Source organism: Protopterus annectens, chromosome 6.part0, assembly GCF_019279795.1.
Source record: "Protopterus annectens isolate FY-2018-M chromosome 6.part0, PAN1.0, whole genome shotgun sequence".
Lineage (NCBI taxonomy): Eukaryota > Metazoa > Chordata > Ceratodontiformes > Protopteridae > Protopterus > Protopterus annectens.
The window spans coordinates 257,516,210-257,536,798 of NC_056737.1; the positions used below are offsets into that span (position 1 = coordinate 257,516,210).

At 40.9% G+C, this 20,589-nt stretch overlaps 1 protein-coding gene across 3 annotated transcripts in view; it reads right to left on the reverse strand.

Annotated features, from left to right (window-relative positions):
• PLEKHD1 (pleckstrin homology and coiled-coil domain containing D1) overlaps positions 1-20,589 on the reverse strand; it is a 532,907-nt gene that overhangs the window by 33,123 nt on the left and 479,195 nt on the right. For all 3 annotated transcript variants that reach the window (XM_044074000.1, XM_044073999.1, XM_044074001.1), the window contains exon 11: positions 4,227-4,371. In XM_044074000.1, the coding sequence (XP_043929935.1) occupies positions 4,227-4,371 (145 nt within the window). The remainder of the gene's footprint in view (positions 1-4,226; positions 4,372-20,589) is intronic.

A 20,589-nucleotide genomic window follows, 5' to 3' on the forward strand; every position in this document is an offset into this window, starting at 1 on the left:
CTGCTTGACTTAATGTGCAGTGCCCAGGTCAGGGAAGGAAGTGGAGTCATGGCAGTAATGCCCACCAACACACCTCCCTACTACAATGTATAAATGCACATCGAAGGCAATGTGGCTAGTGGATATCATCTTTACTGGTAACGTCTGTGTTGCCTGGGTGGGGCTTACACCTACAGGACATCCATTGCCAAAAAACAGTGACACCAGAAGTCCATCCTACCCTCCACTGTCACCTCATATGCGAGAGATGTATATAAGCCCCTCCAATCCATGTGTTAATGAGAGCGCCATGTGCTCACTGCAATCATTATCAGCCACAGGTGACCCGCTGATATCAGACATGTGCTGTCCTGTTGTGCTGGACCCTTTGCAACTGGAACCTTTGAGAGCATAAACCTAAAATACCTTTGGCAGCATTGAAAGATATCCCTCACACCCCCATGCTATGTCACACGTATGTCATGATACATGACAGTTCTTCAATATCGAAATGGGCATATGCATATCTTGTGGTGCAGTGAGATGCAGTTATGTCCCAAATACACTTGGAGAAAAATACAAAGAGGTGTTGTAATGAATAAGTCTGTCTCACATGCAGGTCAGTGTACAACATGGAAATGTACCTGCTGTTATTAACCTGATTCTTCCCCTACAGACATATAGGCAGCCATCACCAGCCCTGCTCCCACATTCAAGCCACTGCAAGGTATAGAGTTTATTCAGATGCTCAAGACAGTTCTGGCATGCAGGGATAGGTGCCAAGTTTTATTGTAAGGACTGTTTATTTGCATTTTTTTTGTTTTTTGTCTATTGTGTTTGTTACTTTGCTTTCTTTTAACAGAGTCACAGTGTACTGAATTCTCCCTCCTTTCTTTTACTGTGGTCAATGAATGTGAGTTAAGCAGGGATAGCTGATGTACACTTTCAGTGGAAGAGTATCTATATTATTTATGTCCACAACTGCACTTTGCAACTGCAATTCTACCTGTAACATATATGTGTGCTAATACATTTTATTTGTTTCCCTTTGAGTTTTTTGCATCATTCTATAGATATACCTGTGGTGCAGGCTGAGAAGTGGCAGCAGGCGCTTAGGTGTGCTACAGCTGACTTATCTAGCATTTGTTCACCAAGCCTGTCTCTCAGCATGGAGATGGAGGTCATCCTGTTGAGGGCAACCTGTGGGCTCATTGGTGGCCTCCATAGTCACCTCTCAGGAGAGGAGTACAGGATTCTCTTCTGGTCCATGCTCCATGGTCACCTAGAATCAGGTGCAGAAGCTGCTTGCATCTGAGGTGCATTAGCAGTTGGATTTATTTTATTTTTATTTGTTACTGAGTGAGTGAGCTGGTCCAAAGACAATTTTCAGTCATGACCTCACACAGGTCGAGGCATGCGGTGTGTACCATTTTACTTTGGGGGTGTGAGGCATATGTTACAACCTTGCCAAAGGTATTTTATATTTATTATTTCAAAGGTTTCTGTAGTGAAGGGTCCGGTACAACAGGAAAGCACATGTCTGATGTCAGCAGGTCACCTGTTATTGACTACACATATGAAGTGACAGGGTAGGGTGGGCTGGACTTCTGACATCACCAGGGTTTGGAAATGGGCACACTGTAAGTGTAAGCCTCACCCAATGTACAAATATTTCAACCTGACAATAACAGTTATACAGATATACACTTGTTTAGAATTGTACTTGAGTGAGTACAGTTAAAAACATGAGTATAAATCACACTGACATAAGAGCAGAAAGACAGAAATCACAATTAACATACATTAAGATAACAGCAGGGTACAGATCATATTAACACAGTTGTGCAGAGAAAAGCTAAGCATGATTAGTAATGATTAAAGACCTGTATATATTATATACATGATATGCAGAGCTTACCTCCATACAGGTTTTGTATCAAGCAAATGCAGAACGACTGCAGTCATTTCCCCGAATAAGGGAGGACCTTCCATTGCCACATAATCTAACCAGCCTCATATGCAAAGCCATGATAAGACTTATCATGGAACTAATCGATAAGGATATAAGGAACCTCCAAACACTAGATCCATCTCAGTTTGGATTCCTCAAGGGCAGGTCATTCTTACTCAGATTGGTGGACTTTTTTGAAAAGGTCATGAAAGCAATGGGTGAGGGTAAAATGGTATATTCCTCATACCTTGACCTGGCTAAAGCTTTAGACACAATCCCCACTCAGACATAGTATAAAAGCTAAATAAACTGGGAATAAACCCATATGTTACCTGCTAGATTGCCAACTGGTTCACAGACAGGAAGCAGGAAATCAAACTAGGGGAAGTTACCTACAGAATTAGACCAGTTACCAGTGGAATCCCTCAGGGTAAAGTACTGGGACCTCTCCTATATGGCATCTACTTATCTGAAGTAAAAGCTTCAAAGGGCTCTGGCTGAATAAGTTTGCAGATGACTGCAAGCTAGGAGCAATCATTGAATCCCCAAATGATTTAGCCATCCTGCTGGAAGGTTTGTCCCAAATAAATAACTGGTGTCAAAATCACGGACTGAAACTAAATGTCAAAAAATGTATTACTGTACCCTTAGGGAATCACCCAGGGAACTACCATATTGACAAAACAACCCTAAGAGGTGACCCACTTGTTCGGGATTTGGGAACTTATGTGGACAGTCATCTAACTTTCAACCAGCATATGTCCATTGTCTTAAAAAAGTCCTTCTGTATTGCACAGCTTGTAAACAAAGGGATTGTGTCTAAATCTATGATGTCATTGTCCCCACTTTACTCAGCCCTCATTAGGCCAGTCATTGGGTATAGTGTCCCCTTTGGCACATATCTGTTCAAACACATACAACAACTGGAATGCCCAGAGAGGTACCTTACTAAAAGGATACAAGGCCTAAACAATAAACCTTATATCAGTGCCTCAAACTTGTGATCCTCAGGAATCAAGCAGTCCTTAAACAAGCATAATTCTAGGTGAGGGAAGCTACTATACTACATTTCTAGATGCAATGACTAACTTTCTTTTTGCTTTGGAGATTTTGGCTCTGGTTTGAGTGTGCTAGTCCTTATGCAGTTATCTTGGTTACTTGAGTTTGAGACCCTTATCCAACATGAACTGACCCAAAGCCCTGTCACTATATTCTGTATCCTACAGGCTGTTAAGAGGTGGCCACTGCCTGTCATACAAGCCATACTCTGACCCAGTACTGATGGATTTACTGTGGTCTGGTCAGTCTGGCTGAGTTGCCCCTATGAGGTGTCTTGCTGCACTTATGGGCATGCACAGCCTTGGACATCCCTCCTTACTGTTCTTGTCACATTGGTCATGTGACAAATGGTAGCATGGTAATGCTACCGTTACCAGTAATGTGGATGGCCTTATTTACTCAGCAATCCTTTTCTTGGAATACAGGTGCTATAAATTTCTTAATACATACATGTCATGTTGAGCTTGAGCTACAGAATCACTGATATTTAGCATTGTGCTGTGCTGAAGTCAGTATTTTAAAATACTCCCCCTTAGTTTTTACAATCTATACCCAGAGCTTTTTTAATTACCCCAGTTTAGTAACCATCAAGCATTAACATGACTTAAGATCTGATATGAAAAAAAAATACATCTGTGAGTCCTGGGTGTCCTTCATTACTTATATCTTTTGTTTTTGGTGTAGAGCTAGAACTTAATATGTTCTTTTGCTATCTAACATAACAAATGAACTGCCAAATTATCAATGTTGCTTTGGAAGTTACTGCATTGAAATAAATAAAACTTCTCTAGGAACAGCAACAGCTGCCCTCCTGTGGCAAAATACTAAAATACAGTTTCATTGACCACATAAGCTCTTCAGCAATTTGAAAGAAGATAATATGCAACAAAAATGTGTTCTATAAAGAAATCACTAAAAATGGACAGTACACAAATGAATAGGATGCTTACAAATTAAGTGCAGAAGGCGAAGACTGTCATAATTGTAATTTAACACTGAAAGCTAAACTGATGTGGAAAGTGTGAAATGTTTTATAAATCATGCACAGTGTTTGAAGAGAATACGTTACTATATTTTTGTTACACTGAAGCATGGCTGGTTCTGAATTCTCCAAATTTTTCTTTTTTCTATACAATTTAAGGAAAATGCATCTTATAGATGTGTTAGCCAAAGCACTGTGGAGATTCATCCCCTGTTCCCAATCAGCATACAACACCTGCGGGACCCTATCACTGACTTTTAAGATTGCTGACATCCATTCTCATACGCTGCTCCATCTCCTGGTTCTGTTCCCTGGAGTTCAGACTTTGTTCCAGACGTTGTAGTGATCTCTCTGCCTCCTTCAGTCGTTTTTCCAGTTCTGCACGGGCCATCATCTCAGACTGTTACAGCAAATAATGAAACAATGTTGTATTATCTACTACATTTCTACACCTTTAGGAGTACAGTCTCCATTAAATCCCACAAACTCACATTTCAAAACAGGCACAAAAACATTTCAGTCTTGAAGGTGGAGATGTAGTGATATAACTGCAACCATAATGTGACATGCACTGTTTGCATATAGCTCTGATTATACAAACTTTGGCATGCACTGTTTACATATAGCCCTGAGTATACAAACTGTGGCATGCACTATTTACATATAGCTATGAGTATACAAACTGTGGTATGCACTGCTTACATATTGCTCTGAGTATACAAACTGTGGCATGCACTGTTTACATATAGCTCTGATTATACAAACGGTAGCATGCACTGTTTACATATAGTTCTGATTAGACAAACTGTGGTATGCACTGTTTACACAAACTGTGACATGCACTGTTTACACATAGCTCTGAGTATACAAACTGTGGCATGCACTGTTTACATATAGCTCTGCGTATACAAACTGTGGTATTGACTTTTTACATATAGCTCTGAGTATACAAACTGTGGCATGCACTGTTTACATATAGCTCTGATTATACAAACGGTGGCATGCACTCTTTACATATAGCTCTGATTAGACAAACTGTGGCATGCACTGTTTACATATAGCTCTAATTAGACAAACTGTGGCATGCACTGTTTACATATAGCTCTGATTATACAAACGGTGGCATGCACTGTTTACATATAGCTCTGCGTATACAAACTGTGGTATGCACTGTTTACATATAGCTCTGAGTATACAAACTGTGGCATACACTGTTTACATATAGTTTTGATTATACAAACGGTAGCATGCACTGTTTACATATAGCTCTGATTAGACAAACTGTGGTATGCACTGTTTACATATAGCTCTGAGTATACAAACTGTGGCATGCACTGTTTACATATAGCTCTGTGTATACAAACTGTGGTATGCACTGTTTACATATAGCTCTGAGTATACAAACTGTGACATACACTGTTTACATATAGCTCTGAGTATACAAACGGTGGCATGCACTGTTTACATATAGCTCTGATTAGACAAACTGTGGCATGCACTGTTTACATATAGCTCTGATTATACAAACGGTGGCATGCACTCTTTACATATAGCTCTGATTAGACAAACTGTGGTATGCACTCTTTACATATAGCTCTGATTAGACAAACTGTGGCATGCACTGTTTACATATAGCTTGGATTATACAAACTGCTTATTTTGTATTATTAGGGATTATGAATGCACTGCTGATGGGTGCAATAGACCTGCAATAGAATAAAGTGAATTAATATATACTCAATTAAAAATGAAGAATCAATCATGAGAAAAAAGCAAACTTGGCCTGGGACATGCAGTTAATTATGTTTCATATTGCTCATTTGCACTGCATTACACCTGCTCAAAATGTTTTAATTCATAACCTATGTTATACTGCACATAGCTATTCTGCTTTGTGTGAAATAAGGCAGAAATGAAGATGTATGTAGTGGGAAACAGTATGACACTGTCCCGTGTCCATTTCACAAACAGTATAAAAACACAAATCCAAGTTTGCCTGGAGTGTGTAGTATGTATTAATTTGTTTGAATTCACAGGTGTAAGGGACAGTTATGGTATAACATTTACTGTGGCAGAGAGCGGCATTATTGTACTGTGATAACATGAGTGATGGTGTTGTACACCTTGGCAAACTCTAGCAAAAAAAAAAATGACCTGGAGCTCCAAGAATTATGTTCATTAGGCATACCCACTATGAAGCACATCACGTGATGCATCTTATGAACCTAACTTCTACAAGATGGTAAGAGTGGCCCATTCCACTTATGCAGAAGTATCTGTAGCAGTCTGTATATTCCATCCACCCATCCACAACCCCTTTCCCCATTTTTGCTCAAGGGGTCGGGGTGTCACTTCAACACTGACAATCATCTAGAACCTATGTTTACACCACTGGGTAGCTAGCCCTGCAGTGGTAGTTCATCTGTAGCATACATTTGCACACACACTAACACCTAGGGCAAATTTAGAGTGTCAAATCCACCTGCTGCATGTCTTTGGAATGTGGGAGGAAACTGGAGCACCTGGAGGAAACTCATGCAAACAGAAGGAGGACATGCAGACACACACACACACACACACACACACACACACACACACACACACACACACACACACACACACCTATCTTTCCCATCTGTCTTTCCACCTCATGGTACTGGAGGCATTTCTCACCAAATCTGCAGTACATGGCTGAGTATATATATATTTCCCAGTGTTCCTGAGGGAAATTCTCCCACCATATTGGCAATCATTAAGGTTCAAGATCATAAGCAATATTATCTGAAATAGTCATACCCATAATGGCATCATTAGTTCACTGTGATCACATGGGATCGTATGTATGAATCAAAAACATGGGGTCTATATTAGATCACCGAATGCTTAAAAAAGCGAACGGTGATTAATCAACCCTATGTAAGCAAAAGTTTACAATTTCCAACAACAAAAAAATAAAACATTTTAAACATTACATTAACTGGGGGGCTTCACCCCCACACCCCCTACTTAAATATACCAACTCCGTGACCGCACTACAGTGCCGAAAATGGCAAAGTAACAAAGTGGCCAAGCGAATTCTTTCCCAGGGAAAGAATTTGCTTAAAAGCCGCTTCGATATTTTGCTGTTTCAAGCTTTTGACTTCGACCAAGACGCATTCGAAAGAATGCATCTTAGGTCTTCTAATAGGGAACCAAAAACATGTATCATGGGGCAACGGAGTCTACCAGGAATAGTCTTGGAGGTGCTGAGCTCTAATGTAGCAAGAGAGTGGGAGCTGAATTAGGCTGTTGATTATGAGGTGGTTCAGTCAATTGTTCTTTAACTGCAACACAAAGGTTAGAATTCTGCATGTGGCCCTAATCATGGTGGAAGGGTGCAGATTTGTTCAACTGAAGCTGCTATTAGCCAACAGTCATTACACTACTGTGTAAGTTAGAGTGGTAGAGGAAAGGGACAAGACAATGAAGTGGAACATAAAGGGAATGTATTATGATGAGCCAGTTAAGAGGGCTGAAAATGAGATGTGGACTGGTGATGTACTAAGTTTAAATAAGTAAAAAACAAAAAAACAAAGAAACACACCAAGCCAGCAGGAATTATAGTTAGCGCTTTCGTTTACTTCATAAGCAAACTTCATCAGACAACAGTTAAAAACCACAAGTCATTTAAATATCCCTCCAAAAAGACCAATTAAACAATTAATTACATAGAAATGCATGTGACGGAAACTGATTTACAGCCTAGTCAAGGCATTATTCAAATTCAGCTTCCTAATGTTGTACAAATGCTCATAGATGCGCTGTTTCAGGCATCTTTTGAGTTTAAAGTGGACTCTATTTCTTACTTGGACATCAAACTAAGTAAGGATTTGGTTAGTGAAAGATTTACCTCCAAGATTTTTAGAAAGGCCACTTATTTCAATTCTTTTTTGCACTGGTCTAGTGCTCATCCCTACCATCAAAAGAAAGGCTGATGTAAAAGGGCAGTTTGTTAGGGCATCCAGAATGGTTACAGATGAGGCTGACTTCATTCTTGAATGGAATTTATTAACAGAGATGTTTGTGAAAAGGGGTTACCCACTCCCCTTGGTGAATGAGGTTTGTGCTGAAGTTAGTATTAAAAGAAAGAGAGGGTCTTTTAAACCCCTTTTGCATACTGCCTCACCATTTCGAGATCCCCCCTATATTGAACAGATTAATTTATTAGAAGATGGTATGGTCACTTCTGTTTTAGGTGTGGGTGAATTGTCTCTTGAACCTAATTTGAGTGAGGATGTCTGCTATAGTGGATTTATTACTACATTCTCACTTGATGCTGATGACCTCAGGTATATTGTTAATAAGAATTGGTATTTTCTGAGGGAGGATGAATTGATTAATAATAGGATTAGAGAGAAACCTGATGTTATTTTTAGGAAGGGTAGTAACCTCAAAAATGCCTTGGAAAGTAATTGTGGAATTAATATTCTTGGTGGTATGTCAAAATGTGTTTTTTGCCATTTTTGTAAATTTATTAAAGTTGCTGATTCCTTTGAGATGTATGGGAGAGTATACCAGCTTAAGGACAGATATAACTGTTCATCTAAGAATGTTGTGTACATGACGGTATGTCAAGCATGTCCTGCATTTTATACTGGAAGGACAGAAAGATGCCTGAAACAGCTCATCTATGAGCATTTGTACAACATTAGGGAGCTGAATTTGTATAATGCCTTGGCTAGGCATGTAAATCAGTTTCCGTCACATGCATTTCTATTTTTTGTCATTGATCAAGTGTTGGATAAATATAATAGAGGTGGTCCTATAGCCCTGAAATTACATGAAAGGGAACTGATTTGGCAATTGAAGTTTAATGCACATTCCCTTCCTGGGATGAATGATAATTTATCTACAAAATGTATGTTAAAAATGAAATCCTGTTTTAGATAATTATTAATTCAATTTATGGATGTATTTTAGATTGCTGTATACACTTTGATGTTTATGTACTGATTTTTATATAGCATGAACAATTTTGTGTGTATGTTCCTTTAAGGACAATTTGAGTATGTAATTAATTGTTTAATTGGACTTTTTGGAGGGATATTTAAATGACTTGTGGTTTTTAACTGTTGTCTGATGAAGTTTGCTTATGAAGTAAACGAATGCGCTAACTATAATTCCTGCTGGCTTGGTGGGTTTCTTTGTTTTTTTGTTTTTTATTAGTTTGTGTTCTTCTTTGGCTTATAAGTTTAAATAAGTGACGGGGAGGATCAGGGATGCAGTATGATGATGTATTCAAGGCTCTCTGAAAATGTGTGGGGAACAAGCATAATGACACTAAGATGAGAAGACAATTTTTACCTGCATAGGGTGGTGAGGCTGGTGATATGGATAAAACACATGGCATACAAGAGATGAAATGGAAGGGGTGTGGGAGGTAGGGGATGTACAATGGGAGGATACCCACATTAGAGCCACAGTGGACGTGAGGGTTGCAAAGGGACAAGCTAAAATGGATTTGGTAGAAGGGGTCAAGAGGAGGAGCAAAGGTTTCTTTAAGAATATAATAGGAAGACAAGACGCTAAAACCTGTCCAGTGTGAGTAAAGATACAAGAGCGGTCATGAAACAGAAGAAAACTAAAGCCAAGATACTGAAAGAATACCAAAGAAAAGCAAGGGCAGTGCTATATGGGGAAAGATGTAGGACAGAGTGGAGACAGCACTGGACAGGTACCAGGACAGAGAAGAGAGCGGGGGCAGTGAATCTGATTACAGCAGATCAGGAAAAGGATCTGGAATGCTGATCAAACTAGCGCTTGACCATTAGAAATAGAGTGAGAAGGCACTGACAGCAGCAAGCAGAGTGCTGGAATAATTTCTCGAGGGCAGATTCCAGAAGCAAAGATGTAATTCTCCCACTCCGCAGGGCTTTAGCCAGACTACATCCTGAGTATGTTGTGCAGTTCCAGGGGTCATACAAGGAGAGGGACTTCAGGCTGCAGGAAGGAGTCCAAGAAAACCAGAGCATTACGATTGGGAAGGATATGACAAAGGCACTGGAACAGTTAGAGCCTTCTAACTAGGGGGATGAGAAAAAGAGACAAAGGGGTATTATATGTGTTAACATGATGACATGGTTTGATAGAAATGTAGGCCTATATCTTTTCCTGCGTGGGTGGAGAATGAGCTTTCTAGCTAAGGGGATAAGGAAAAGAGACCAAGAGAGTGTTATATGTGTTAACATAATAACATGCTTTTGATGGAAATGTAGGCCTGTATCTTTTCCTGGGTGGGTGGAGAATATATATATATATATATATATATATATATATATATATATATATATATATATATGGGTCTACTTGATACAGTTGACATTTCACAATGTCGAAATTCATATCGCCGAGACCATATGATCGACATTTGAAATGTCGACCATACAAGTAGAACATAAAAAACAAACCTCCCCCCAGAACTTAAATATACCAACTCTGAGATCGCACTACAGTGCGGAAGTGGAAATCTTTCCATTTCACACTGTATGGCGATGTCGGTTCCCCATGGTCGACATTTCAAATGTCAATCATATGGTCTCAGCCATATGAATGTCGACATTGTGACAACCATTTGAAGGGGACCTATATATATATATATATATATATATATATATATATATATATATATATTTTTTTTTTTTTTTTTAATGTTATTGTGCACATTAGTATTTTCATACAACATGGTTTGGGAGGGCTGCAGAACATGTATGGTGTTACTTGTGTAAATGGAATTGAAAGCTTATAACATGTTGGGATTATGTAAGGCTGGTGGTTGGAACATATTTATAAGCTTACCCGCAGTAGTGGTGCTGCGGTAGCGTTGTTGCCTCACAGCAAGACGTTGTCCTGTTCGATTCTCAGCTAGAGCGTCTTCTGTGTGGAGGCATGCTTGAATGGGCATGCCTTCGTTGAAGGTTGTGTGTCAGGGCTGGTAACTCGGCACGTAAAAATCCACTACCAGACATTAGTGGACCGGAGTTCCGCTGTGGCGACCCCTAACTGGGAAAAGCCGAAAGACACAACAACAACAACAATTACTGTGAAAGTAGAAGCAGCCACAAACCTGTGTAGGAGAAAGCTTAATAGACTCCATCTGATACCCCCAACCTAACTTCCAAAACAAAGTAACCATTTTACCATATCAAGGTGGGTCTATTTAATGCCAGAAGTCTAAACAAGAAACTACCAGACAGTGAGGCCCTCCTACACTTGGAGCACACACATATATATGTACAGTGGATATAAAACGTTTACATGCCTCTGTTAAAATGCCAGGTTTTTGTGATATAAAAAAATGAGTCCACAATAAACAATTTTAAAACTTTTCCCACCTTTAATGTGACCTATAACCTGTACAATTCAGTTGAAAAACAAACAAATCTGTTAGGGGAAAAAATATAAAAAAAAAAAATTACAATACGCTGGCTGCATAAGTGTGCACACCCTTAAACTAATACTTTGTTGTGTGTGCACACCCTTAAACTAATACTTTGTTGAAGCACCTTTTGATCTAATTACAGCATTCAATCTTCTTGGGTAGGAGTCTATCAGCATGGCACATCCTGACTTGGCAATATTTGCCCACTCTTCCTTGAAAAAGCGCTCCAAATCTATCAGATTGCAAGGGCATCTCTTGTGTACAGCCCTCTTCAGGTCACCCCACAGATTTTCTATTGGATTTAGGTCTGGGCTCTGGCTGGGCCATTCCAAACATTTCATTTTCTTCTGGTGAAGCCATTCTTTTGTTGATTTAGATGTATGCTTGGGGTCATTGTCATATTGAAAGGTGAAATTCCTCTTCATCTTCAGCTTTCTAGCAGATGCCTGAAGATTTTGGGCCAAAAGTGACTGGTATTTGGAACTGTTCATAATTCCCTCCACCTTGACTAAAGCCCCAATTCTAGCTGAAGAAAAGCAACCCCAAAGCATGATACTGCCACCATCATGCTTCACCGTGGGGGTGGTGTTCTTTTGGTGATGTGAAGTGTTGTTTTTGCGCCAAACATACCTTTTGGAATTGTGGCCAAAGAGTTCAACCTTGGTCTCATCAGACCATAACACATTTTCCCACATGCTTTTGGGAGACGATGTATTGTTTTGCAAATTTTTAGCTGGACCTGGATGTTTTTCTGTGTAAGAAAAGGCTTCCATCTTGCAACCCTACCCCATAGTTCAGACATATGGAGAATATGGGAGATTGTTGTCACATGTAGTACACAACCAGTACTTGCCAGAAATTCCTGCAGCTCCTTCAGTGTTGCTGTAGGTCTCTTGGCAGCCTCCCTGACCAGTTTTAGTCTTGTCTTTTCATCAATTTTGGAGGGATGTTCAGTTCTTTGAAATGTCACTGTTGTCCCATATCTTCTCCACTTTTTGATGATTGTCTTCACTGTGTTCCATGGTATATCCAATGCTGTGGAAATGTTTTTGTACCCTTCTTCTGACTGATACCTTTCAACAATGAGATCTCTTTGATGCTTTGTAAGCTCTCTGTGAACCATGGCTTTTGCTGTAGCAGGCAATTGAGTAAATGCCAGAAAAATCCTACTAGGACAGCTGAACTTTATTTGGGGTTAACCAGAGTCTCTTTAATTGATGGCAGGTGTGTACCCAAGATGACTGAATGATGTAATTAAATCAAAAGGTGCTTCAGCAAAGTTTTAGTTTAAGGGTGTGCACACACAACAAAGTATTAGTTTAAGGGTGTGCACACTTATGCAACTAGCGTATTGTACATTTTTTATTTTTTATATTTTTCCCGTAACAGATTTGTTTGTTTTTCAATTGAATTGTACAGGTTATAGGTCACATTAAAGGTGGGAAAAGTTTTGAAAGAATTATTGTGGTATTTTTTTTATATCACAAAAACCTGGAATTTTAACAGGGGTATGTAAACTTTTTTATATCCACCGTATATATGTTGTTACAGAAACCTGGTTTAGTTGCCTAGAGAGCAGTCCCCCAGTACCTAGGTTTTGTACTTACCAGTCATTTAGAGCTGAAGAAAACTGTGGTGGCATATTCTTATTTGATAGAGACCACATTACCTTAAGACAGATACCTAGAGACTCTCAAGCTGTGCTTACTGTGATTCAAATCACACTAAATAAGATCAGTTATCAGTTCACAGCATGCTACAGAACCCCCTTCATGTCCCCAGAAAAATCACGCAACATTCCTAAATGTTCTTGAAATCCCCATATGTAAGAATGTTGATATCTTTGGTGATTTTAACCACCCAGTGATTAACTGGGGAACTGCTAAAAACAATGTAAGATATGCACAAAAATTCTTAGATTTTATAAACAAAAACTCCCTGGACCATAGGTTCATAGGTGTATATTGGCTAATAGCCCTGGAGCCTTTACAAGCCTAGCCCATAGAATTACCCTGGCATCGTGCCACCCAACCTTAGTTTCCAGTGCCTCTATCAAGTAGAGCCACTGGAGTGATCACTGGGGTGAATTTTCTATTTCCCATCTACTCATCAAGATTTCTCTTGAAGAGGGCCAGTGAGGTGTTCTGTTTGACATGTATAGGAAGTCTGTTCCAAAGCATGGGCAGTCTCGGGGTTATGAACCTGTCCCTCCAGCATGTTCTGTTGATTGTGTTAATGAGGTTGAGGCCTCTGGTGCGTGTGTTGTGGAGGGAGTGGGATTTCTTTAGATGTAGCACTTCTAACAGAGCTGGGTCAGACATGGCTTTATAAGTAGATGATATGAGACAGAGAATAGTTGGAGTTTTTTGAGTCTGTCCATATAGGACAAGTGTTTAAGGCCTAGGATCCTCTTTGTGAGGTACTTTTGCGGCCTCTCCAGTTGTTGCAGGTGTCTAGTGATGTACATGCCAAATGGGGCATTGTACTCGATGATTGGCCTAATGAGGGAAGAGTAGAGGGAGACAACGACCTCTTTCTTTCTGGATGCAAAACCCTTAGTAATGAGATGTGCTGCATAGAAAGACTTTCTGACCACAGTGGCAGTGTGGTGGTCAAAAGAGAGGTTGCTGTCAACCTGTGTTCCCAGATCTCTTATAACGCCTTCTGTGTTCAGTGGACTACTATCAATTTGGTAGTTCATGGGAAATGGGTTTTTCCCAAAGAGGATGATGACACATTTTTTGGCATTGAGCTTAAGGCCATGGTTCTGACACCAGTTGTTGGTCTAAGTGAGGCCTTTCTGTAGGATGTCAACATCACTTGGGGAATTAATAATGGCTTCCAACTTGCAATTGTCTGCGAACTTTGTCATCCAGAGTCCCTTCATGCTGGACTGGACTTTTGAGAAGTAGATACCAAACAGGAGAGGACTCAAGACCAATGCCTGTGGGACTCCACTCGTGACTGGTCAGCTACTTTCGCACTGTGGGTTCTATCTGTGAGCCAGTTTGCAACCCACTTAGTGATATAGGGGCTGATGCCTAGCTTAGTGAGTTTTTCTATGATTCCTGAGCGGGGAATGGTATCAAAGGCCTTTGCCAAATCAAGGTAGGCTGTATGAACCACCTTGCCTTCATCCACAGCTCTGGTGACTGACTCAAAGAAGTCGACCAAGCTGAGCAGACATGATCTACCCTTCACAAAACCAAACTGTGTGGAATCCAGAGTTTGGAGATTCCCTATATCCTTGTTTATTAGGTCCATGATGATGCGTTCCATAGCTTTGCATATCAGACTTGTCAAGCTAATGGGATGATAGTTCCCAGGGTCTGTAGTTGCTCCTCCTTTGTGGAGAGGCATGACTATAGCAGTGCGCCATTCAGTAGGGACAAAGCCTGAAGTGAGGCTGTGATTGAACAGGGCACACAGGTGAGGTGCCAGTTCATTCTGTAGTTCATGTAGAACACAGCCAGGTATATTGTCAGGTCCTATAGGAGCTGTATTCTTGGGCTTGGACAGTGCTGTTTTAACCTGTGCAGCAGTAATACTGGGTGCCTGGCAATCTACTGTTATTGTGATTGGTCCTTTGGGGTGGGGAGAGGGGAAAAGTTAGCACTGAATCTGTTGGCCAGTACATTGGCAATATCTGTTTGCTCGGTATAGGAGGTACCATTGTGCAGCAGCTCAGAGCAAATATGGGATTGCCACAGAGGTTCTTTACATAACTATAGAAGGCCTTGTGGTTGTCTTTACTATCTGCTGCAATTCTGTTTTCATAGCTAGCTTTAGAGGATTTGATGAGGGATCTCAACTTTTTGTTGAGGCTGATAAGGGAGTTTTTCCAGTCTTCAGACTTCACATTATTCTGCATCAGTTTCCTCCTTCTGTTGTAGAGTTTGTTTATTGCAGGGGACCACCAGATTGGCTTCCTTTTTTTGGAGAAGAGCATCTTGGTTCTATTGGGTATGACGAGATCCATGCATTTGTGTACGTGTTTGTACAGTGCACTGGTATATGATTCAGCAGTCATGCAACTCTTCTCCATTTGCATGGGTGCCGTGAAGTTAGCCACCTCTGTTCTTAGGAGCCCAAAGTTATCTTTGGAGAAGTTTTTCATGGTGGTTACCTTTGCAGGGGGGGGGGGGGTAGGAGGGATGTGGATTTCCAAGGTAATTAGTTTTTGGTTGGATCTAACCAGGGAGGAGTTGACTATTGGTGTAGAGCAAAGGTCACCCATGTTAGTAATGGCCAGGTCAAGGATGTTGCTACCTCTAGTGGGAGTAAGAATGAGCTGGTCCAGGGCACTGGAATTAATGAATTCCAAGAAATGTTGGGCAAGTGTATTGGTACATGAGTAGTTTTCCCAGTTAATGGAGGGATAGTTGAAGTTGCCCAGCATGAGTGTGTTAGGTTGGACCCTAATATTCTCCAGGGTGCTTAGGAATGTGGAGTGAGTGTCTTGCGACATGGTTGGGGACCTATAACAGGCTACGACCCGAATCGCTGTCTTACCCAATGTTAGCTGCACCCAAATTATCTCTTATGCATTATGTTGGGCTACCAGTCTGTAGGTATGTGCATCCTTTATGAATATGGAAGCACCACCACCTTTGGAGCTTCGGTCCAAGTTCTGGGGCCGAAAGGTGTGGAATGAATTATAGCCTGGTAGTGTAGGGGTGCTTTCTGCTGCCTTGAACCAGGTCTCTGTTACAGCACAAATGTCAATGTTCTCCATTTTAAGGAGTGCTTTGAGTGAGTGCATTTTGAGATTTAGAGTTCTAGCATTGAGCAGCATGACCCTCAGATTGCATATGTTTGTAGCTGTTATGGTGGTAATTTGGTCTTTGGAACACCGCCTAAAAAAGACACTATAGGGGTGGCAAGAGCCTTGGCCAGTGTCCAGTAGCCCAGGGGTGACAGATGCAGGCCATCTCTGGCAAAGCATCGAGGTCTGTCAATCATGTCATCCCAGGCAGACATATACTGGATCCCCTTAGAATGACACCAGAAACTTAGCCAATTGCTGAAATCAGTCATTTTCCCCTTGTACTGTGGTATCATTCTGGGTGATGGTAGGATGCTGCTCAGGGCTAGGGTTGTACCTGCCCAGGCTACATAATCCAGGAGCTCCTCCATGTCTCTTTTCATGTAGTCCAGGGAGGTACGTCTCAGGTCATTCACACCCATATGTACAATGACAAAGTCATATTTGTACCTGTTGTTGAGGGACCTCAGTCTGTGCATTATATGGTGGATCCTGGCACCTGACAGCCAGCTGACTGTTACTTTCTCCTTATTTAAACTAGTGAGTGGGACATCAGTGTACCTCACTATCGAGTCACCTATGACTAGTGTACTGGGCATGCTGTTTTTCCTTAGGGGCTTTGGTTGAGTGGCACACTGTTTAGGAGAGTTATGTGTCTCGTGACTAGTGTTGTGTTGTGGTGGTTGAGTGCATTTCTGCCTTGGAGGTCTCTGCTGTTTGGGTAGATTTTTATTGAGAGCCTCTGTGAAGGTGGGTGTCTGGTTTGTGATTTTATGTGAAGGCAGTGCTGATGTGTGTTCTGGAGGGCTATGTGTTCCATGTGGTGTGGTGCAATTGTTGACCTTCTCCTCTTGACCAGCTATTCCGGTTTTGGCTGGAGAGTGCATGGCTTCTAATTTGGATATATAAGTGCATCTCTCGCAAGTCTGAGTGTTGAGAGTTAACAGGAGAGGGTTGTCGGTGTACATGAGGCAGTTGCTACATTGCCTCAGGATGCCCAAGTTCACGAGGTTAACAGGAGAAAGCACAGGGAACTGACCTTTAGACATGCTTGGAGGGGTGGGCATTAATAATAAGTACTGAAGCTGTTTCCTTGTAGAATGTTTAGTGCTGGAAGCACTTTTGTGTGCTACAATAATTGCTACAAGAAGTCTGGTATGGTAAAGTGCTAGACTAATAAGCTAGTAAAAGTGCAGGAGAGGAGAGAACTAGCAAATCTAAGGGAAATTTTGAAGAGCAGACTTTGGCACCTATCAGAAGCTTAAAAACAGTCCTGGATACAGCAAATCTGTATCTGGACTAGTCTAGTTACAGGAAAGGTGGGAAACAAGCACAATGTGGGCTTTTAAACCAGAAAGTTGAAAGAGATGGAAAAACTGCCCAAACAGCCAAAAAACTATGAATTCTGGGCCAGAAACCACTCTTGTTGTGGTAGATAGGCTACCTAGTGCTTACCACTCCCACTGATAAGCTAGAAAGCTTCCCTTCAACACAGAAAGGCTTGGGGGGGGGGGCTCAGAAGCTTACATACAGTCCTGGATACAGCAAATCTGTATCTGGACTAGACTAGTTTCAGGAAAGGCGTGAAACATGCAAATGTGGGCTTTTAGACCAGAAAGTTGAAAGAGATGGAAATAAACTTCCCAAACAGCCAATAAACTACAAGTTCTGGGCCAGAAACCGCTCCTGTTCCACCCCAGCCATGGTGGTGCAGCGGTTAGTGTTCTTGCCTCACAGCAAGAGGTTCTTCTGTTCGATTCTCAGCTGGAGTGCCTTCTGTGTGGAGTCTGCATGTCCTCCCCGCGGTCGAGTGACATTAAAGATATGCAGGTAGGTGCGAGCGTGAATGGGTGTGCCTTCTTTGAAGGTTGGGTGTTAGCCTGGCAACTCAGCACCGTAAAAATCCACTGCCAATCATTAGCAGACCGGAGTTCTGCTGTGGCGACCTAACAGGGAAAAGCCAAAAGACATTACTTTCTACTAGACTAGTTACCTGAAAGGCGGGAGGGTGGCCTAATGGTTAAGGTGTTTGCCTTGCAAACACAAGGTGCAAGGTTTGAGTCTCACAAGGGATAATTGGCTAGGCTTAAAATGGCTCGCAAGGGCAGTTAGCATAGTACTAATCTATGAACCTATGAACCTAAGTGCAACGTGAGCTTTTAAACCAGAAAGTTGAAAGAGATGGAAAAACTGCCCAACCGGCCAATAAACTACAAATTCTGGGCCAGAAACCACTCCTGTTGTGGTAAATAGGCTACGTAGTGCTTACCACTCCCACTGATAAGCTAGAAGGCTTTCCTCCAACACAGAAAGGCTTGGGGGCTCAGAAGCTTACAAACAGTCCTGGATACAGCAAATCCGTAACTGGACTAGACTAATTACAGGAAAGGCATGAAACAAGCTTAGAATTATTATTATATATTTTTTTTGTTACAGAAAAACAGCTAAAACGGCACTAAAAACAATTCAAGTGCAGTGCAAGCTAGCACAATTGAGTGTGTAGCAATATTAAAGCAATGTATTCAAACCGTATTCTGAACTGAATTCAGTTATTGTTTAATTCAACCCTGAACAGTTAAAAAGTGCCAAAAAATATACTTATCAGCTGAGAAGCACACTCAGTCAGAACACAAAGCAAAGTGGAAAGGGGAAACAGAAGACCAGATTGTTTAAGTACCTAGTATTGAACAGAATATACTTTATCTGGCTGTAACAAACTTGGCACCTGTATATTGCCATCCTAAGGTATCCCTCTCACTGGTCAAATCAGACCATAAACAAGTAACTTTCTTCATTAGGATCTCTAAACCATTAGAATCAAATGACATAGAATCAAAAGAATTTAAGCTTACAATGTTACGATGAAGCCTCTAATTTTGAGTGTAATGTTATTAACCATAATGCTGATACTGCAAAGAGTTATGCAGAAAAATTCTACTTGCACCTGGACTAATGCACTGAACTGGCAGTTCCAACTAAATCAAAGCAAATGGAGAGGGCTAAAAACAAACTAGTGTAGTGGTCTTCAAGCATTAATGAACTATATAATATAATGAAGAAACTCCTGAACTTATAAATAAGGAGAACATCAAACAGCTAGATAAAAAAATAAAAAGTACATAAGAAAAACAAAGCCATCTCAAGAACTCAGATAACTACAGAAGGTGAAAACAACTGCAAAACTTTCTTTAGTTATGTCAGAAAAAATAAGAAATGACACCCAACATTGCTCCAAGCTTATACATAATAGCACAAATTGTACAGAAATAGTGGATATTGCCAACAGATTGACAAATAAATTTAGTGCCAGCTTCATCCCAGAGATATCTATCCCAAACCAACTTATCCCTGATGGAATCTAGTCCCCAACCTTCACAAAAGTGTATGTACTGAAGGTGCTCTCCAAAATGAAGAATATCACATTCATGAAGCTTGAAAACATACTCTGTTGCCTAATTAATAGTGCATAGCAAGAACTGCTAGAACCACTCCTCAACTTCTTCAACCTGAGGCTAGCAACCGGCTTTGTCTCATCTGAGTGGCAGACTGTTGTTCTGATGCAGCTCCACCTGGGGTCTCCACCCAGACCCTGAGAATTACAGAACCATTAGCCTAATGCTTCTTACATGCAAGGCCATGGAATATATCACTACTAACCTAATTAAATAAGGTATCAACAATCTTATCAGTCTCTGTCCCCAGCAGCTTGGTTTTATCAAGGGAGATCCTGTCTAATGAATCTTGTAAACTCCTTTGACAGAGCTACTTAGGCTGTACACTGTGGATAAGCTGTCCACAATGCATATCTTGAGCTCACCAAGGCAATTAATATAATATCACATTTAAGTATAATAAACAAATTGGAGCACCCAACTGACTCATATGTGGTTAGGTGAATATCCAAACAGCTTAGAGACATGGCTTACACAGTAAGGGGGTGCATCCTATGAGAGCACAAAGGAGACTGTTGGAGTTCTGCAGGGATCTGTGCTAGTATCTTTGCTTTTCAGCACTACTCAGGCCTTCAGTTATCAAATGGGGATCTTTGGTTAATAAAGTTCACAGATGATTGTAAGTTGGGAGTCATTGTCAAGTGCTCCTCTGACATATAGGCACCCCAGCAGGAGCTTACACCTGTCAATAGCTGGTGTACTAAAGATGGGCTTAAGCTCAATGCCAAAAAGTACAACATTGTTACATTTAGACCCCCACATCCATTCCAGCTTTTCGTATGAATAACACACCACTTAAAAATGAAAAGGTCATGAGGAATTTGTGTACCTGGTTGGGCAGCTCCCTTAAGTTTGACCATCATGTTGCAACAGTAGTTAGGAAATTAAATTTCCTTGCACAGCTCATAGCAAAAGATGTTTCTTCTAGATCAAAAGAATTCCTCACCTCCTTGTACTCAGCTTTGATTAGACCCTTTGGGATGT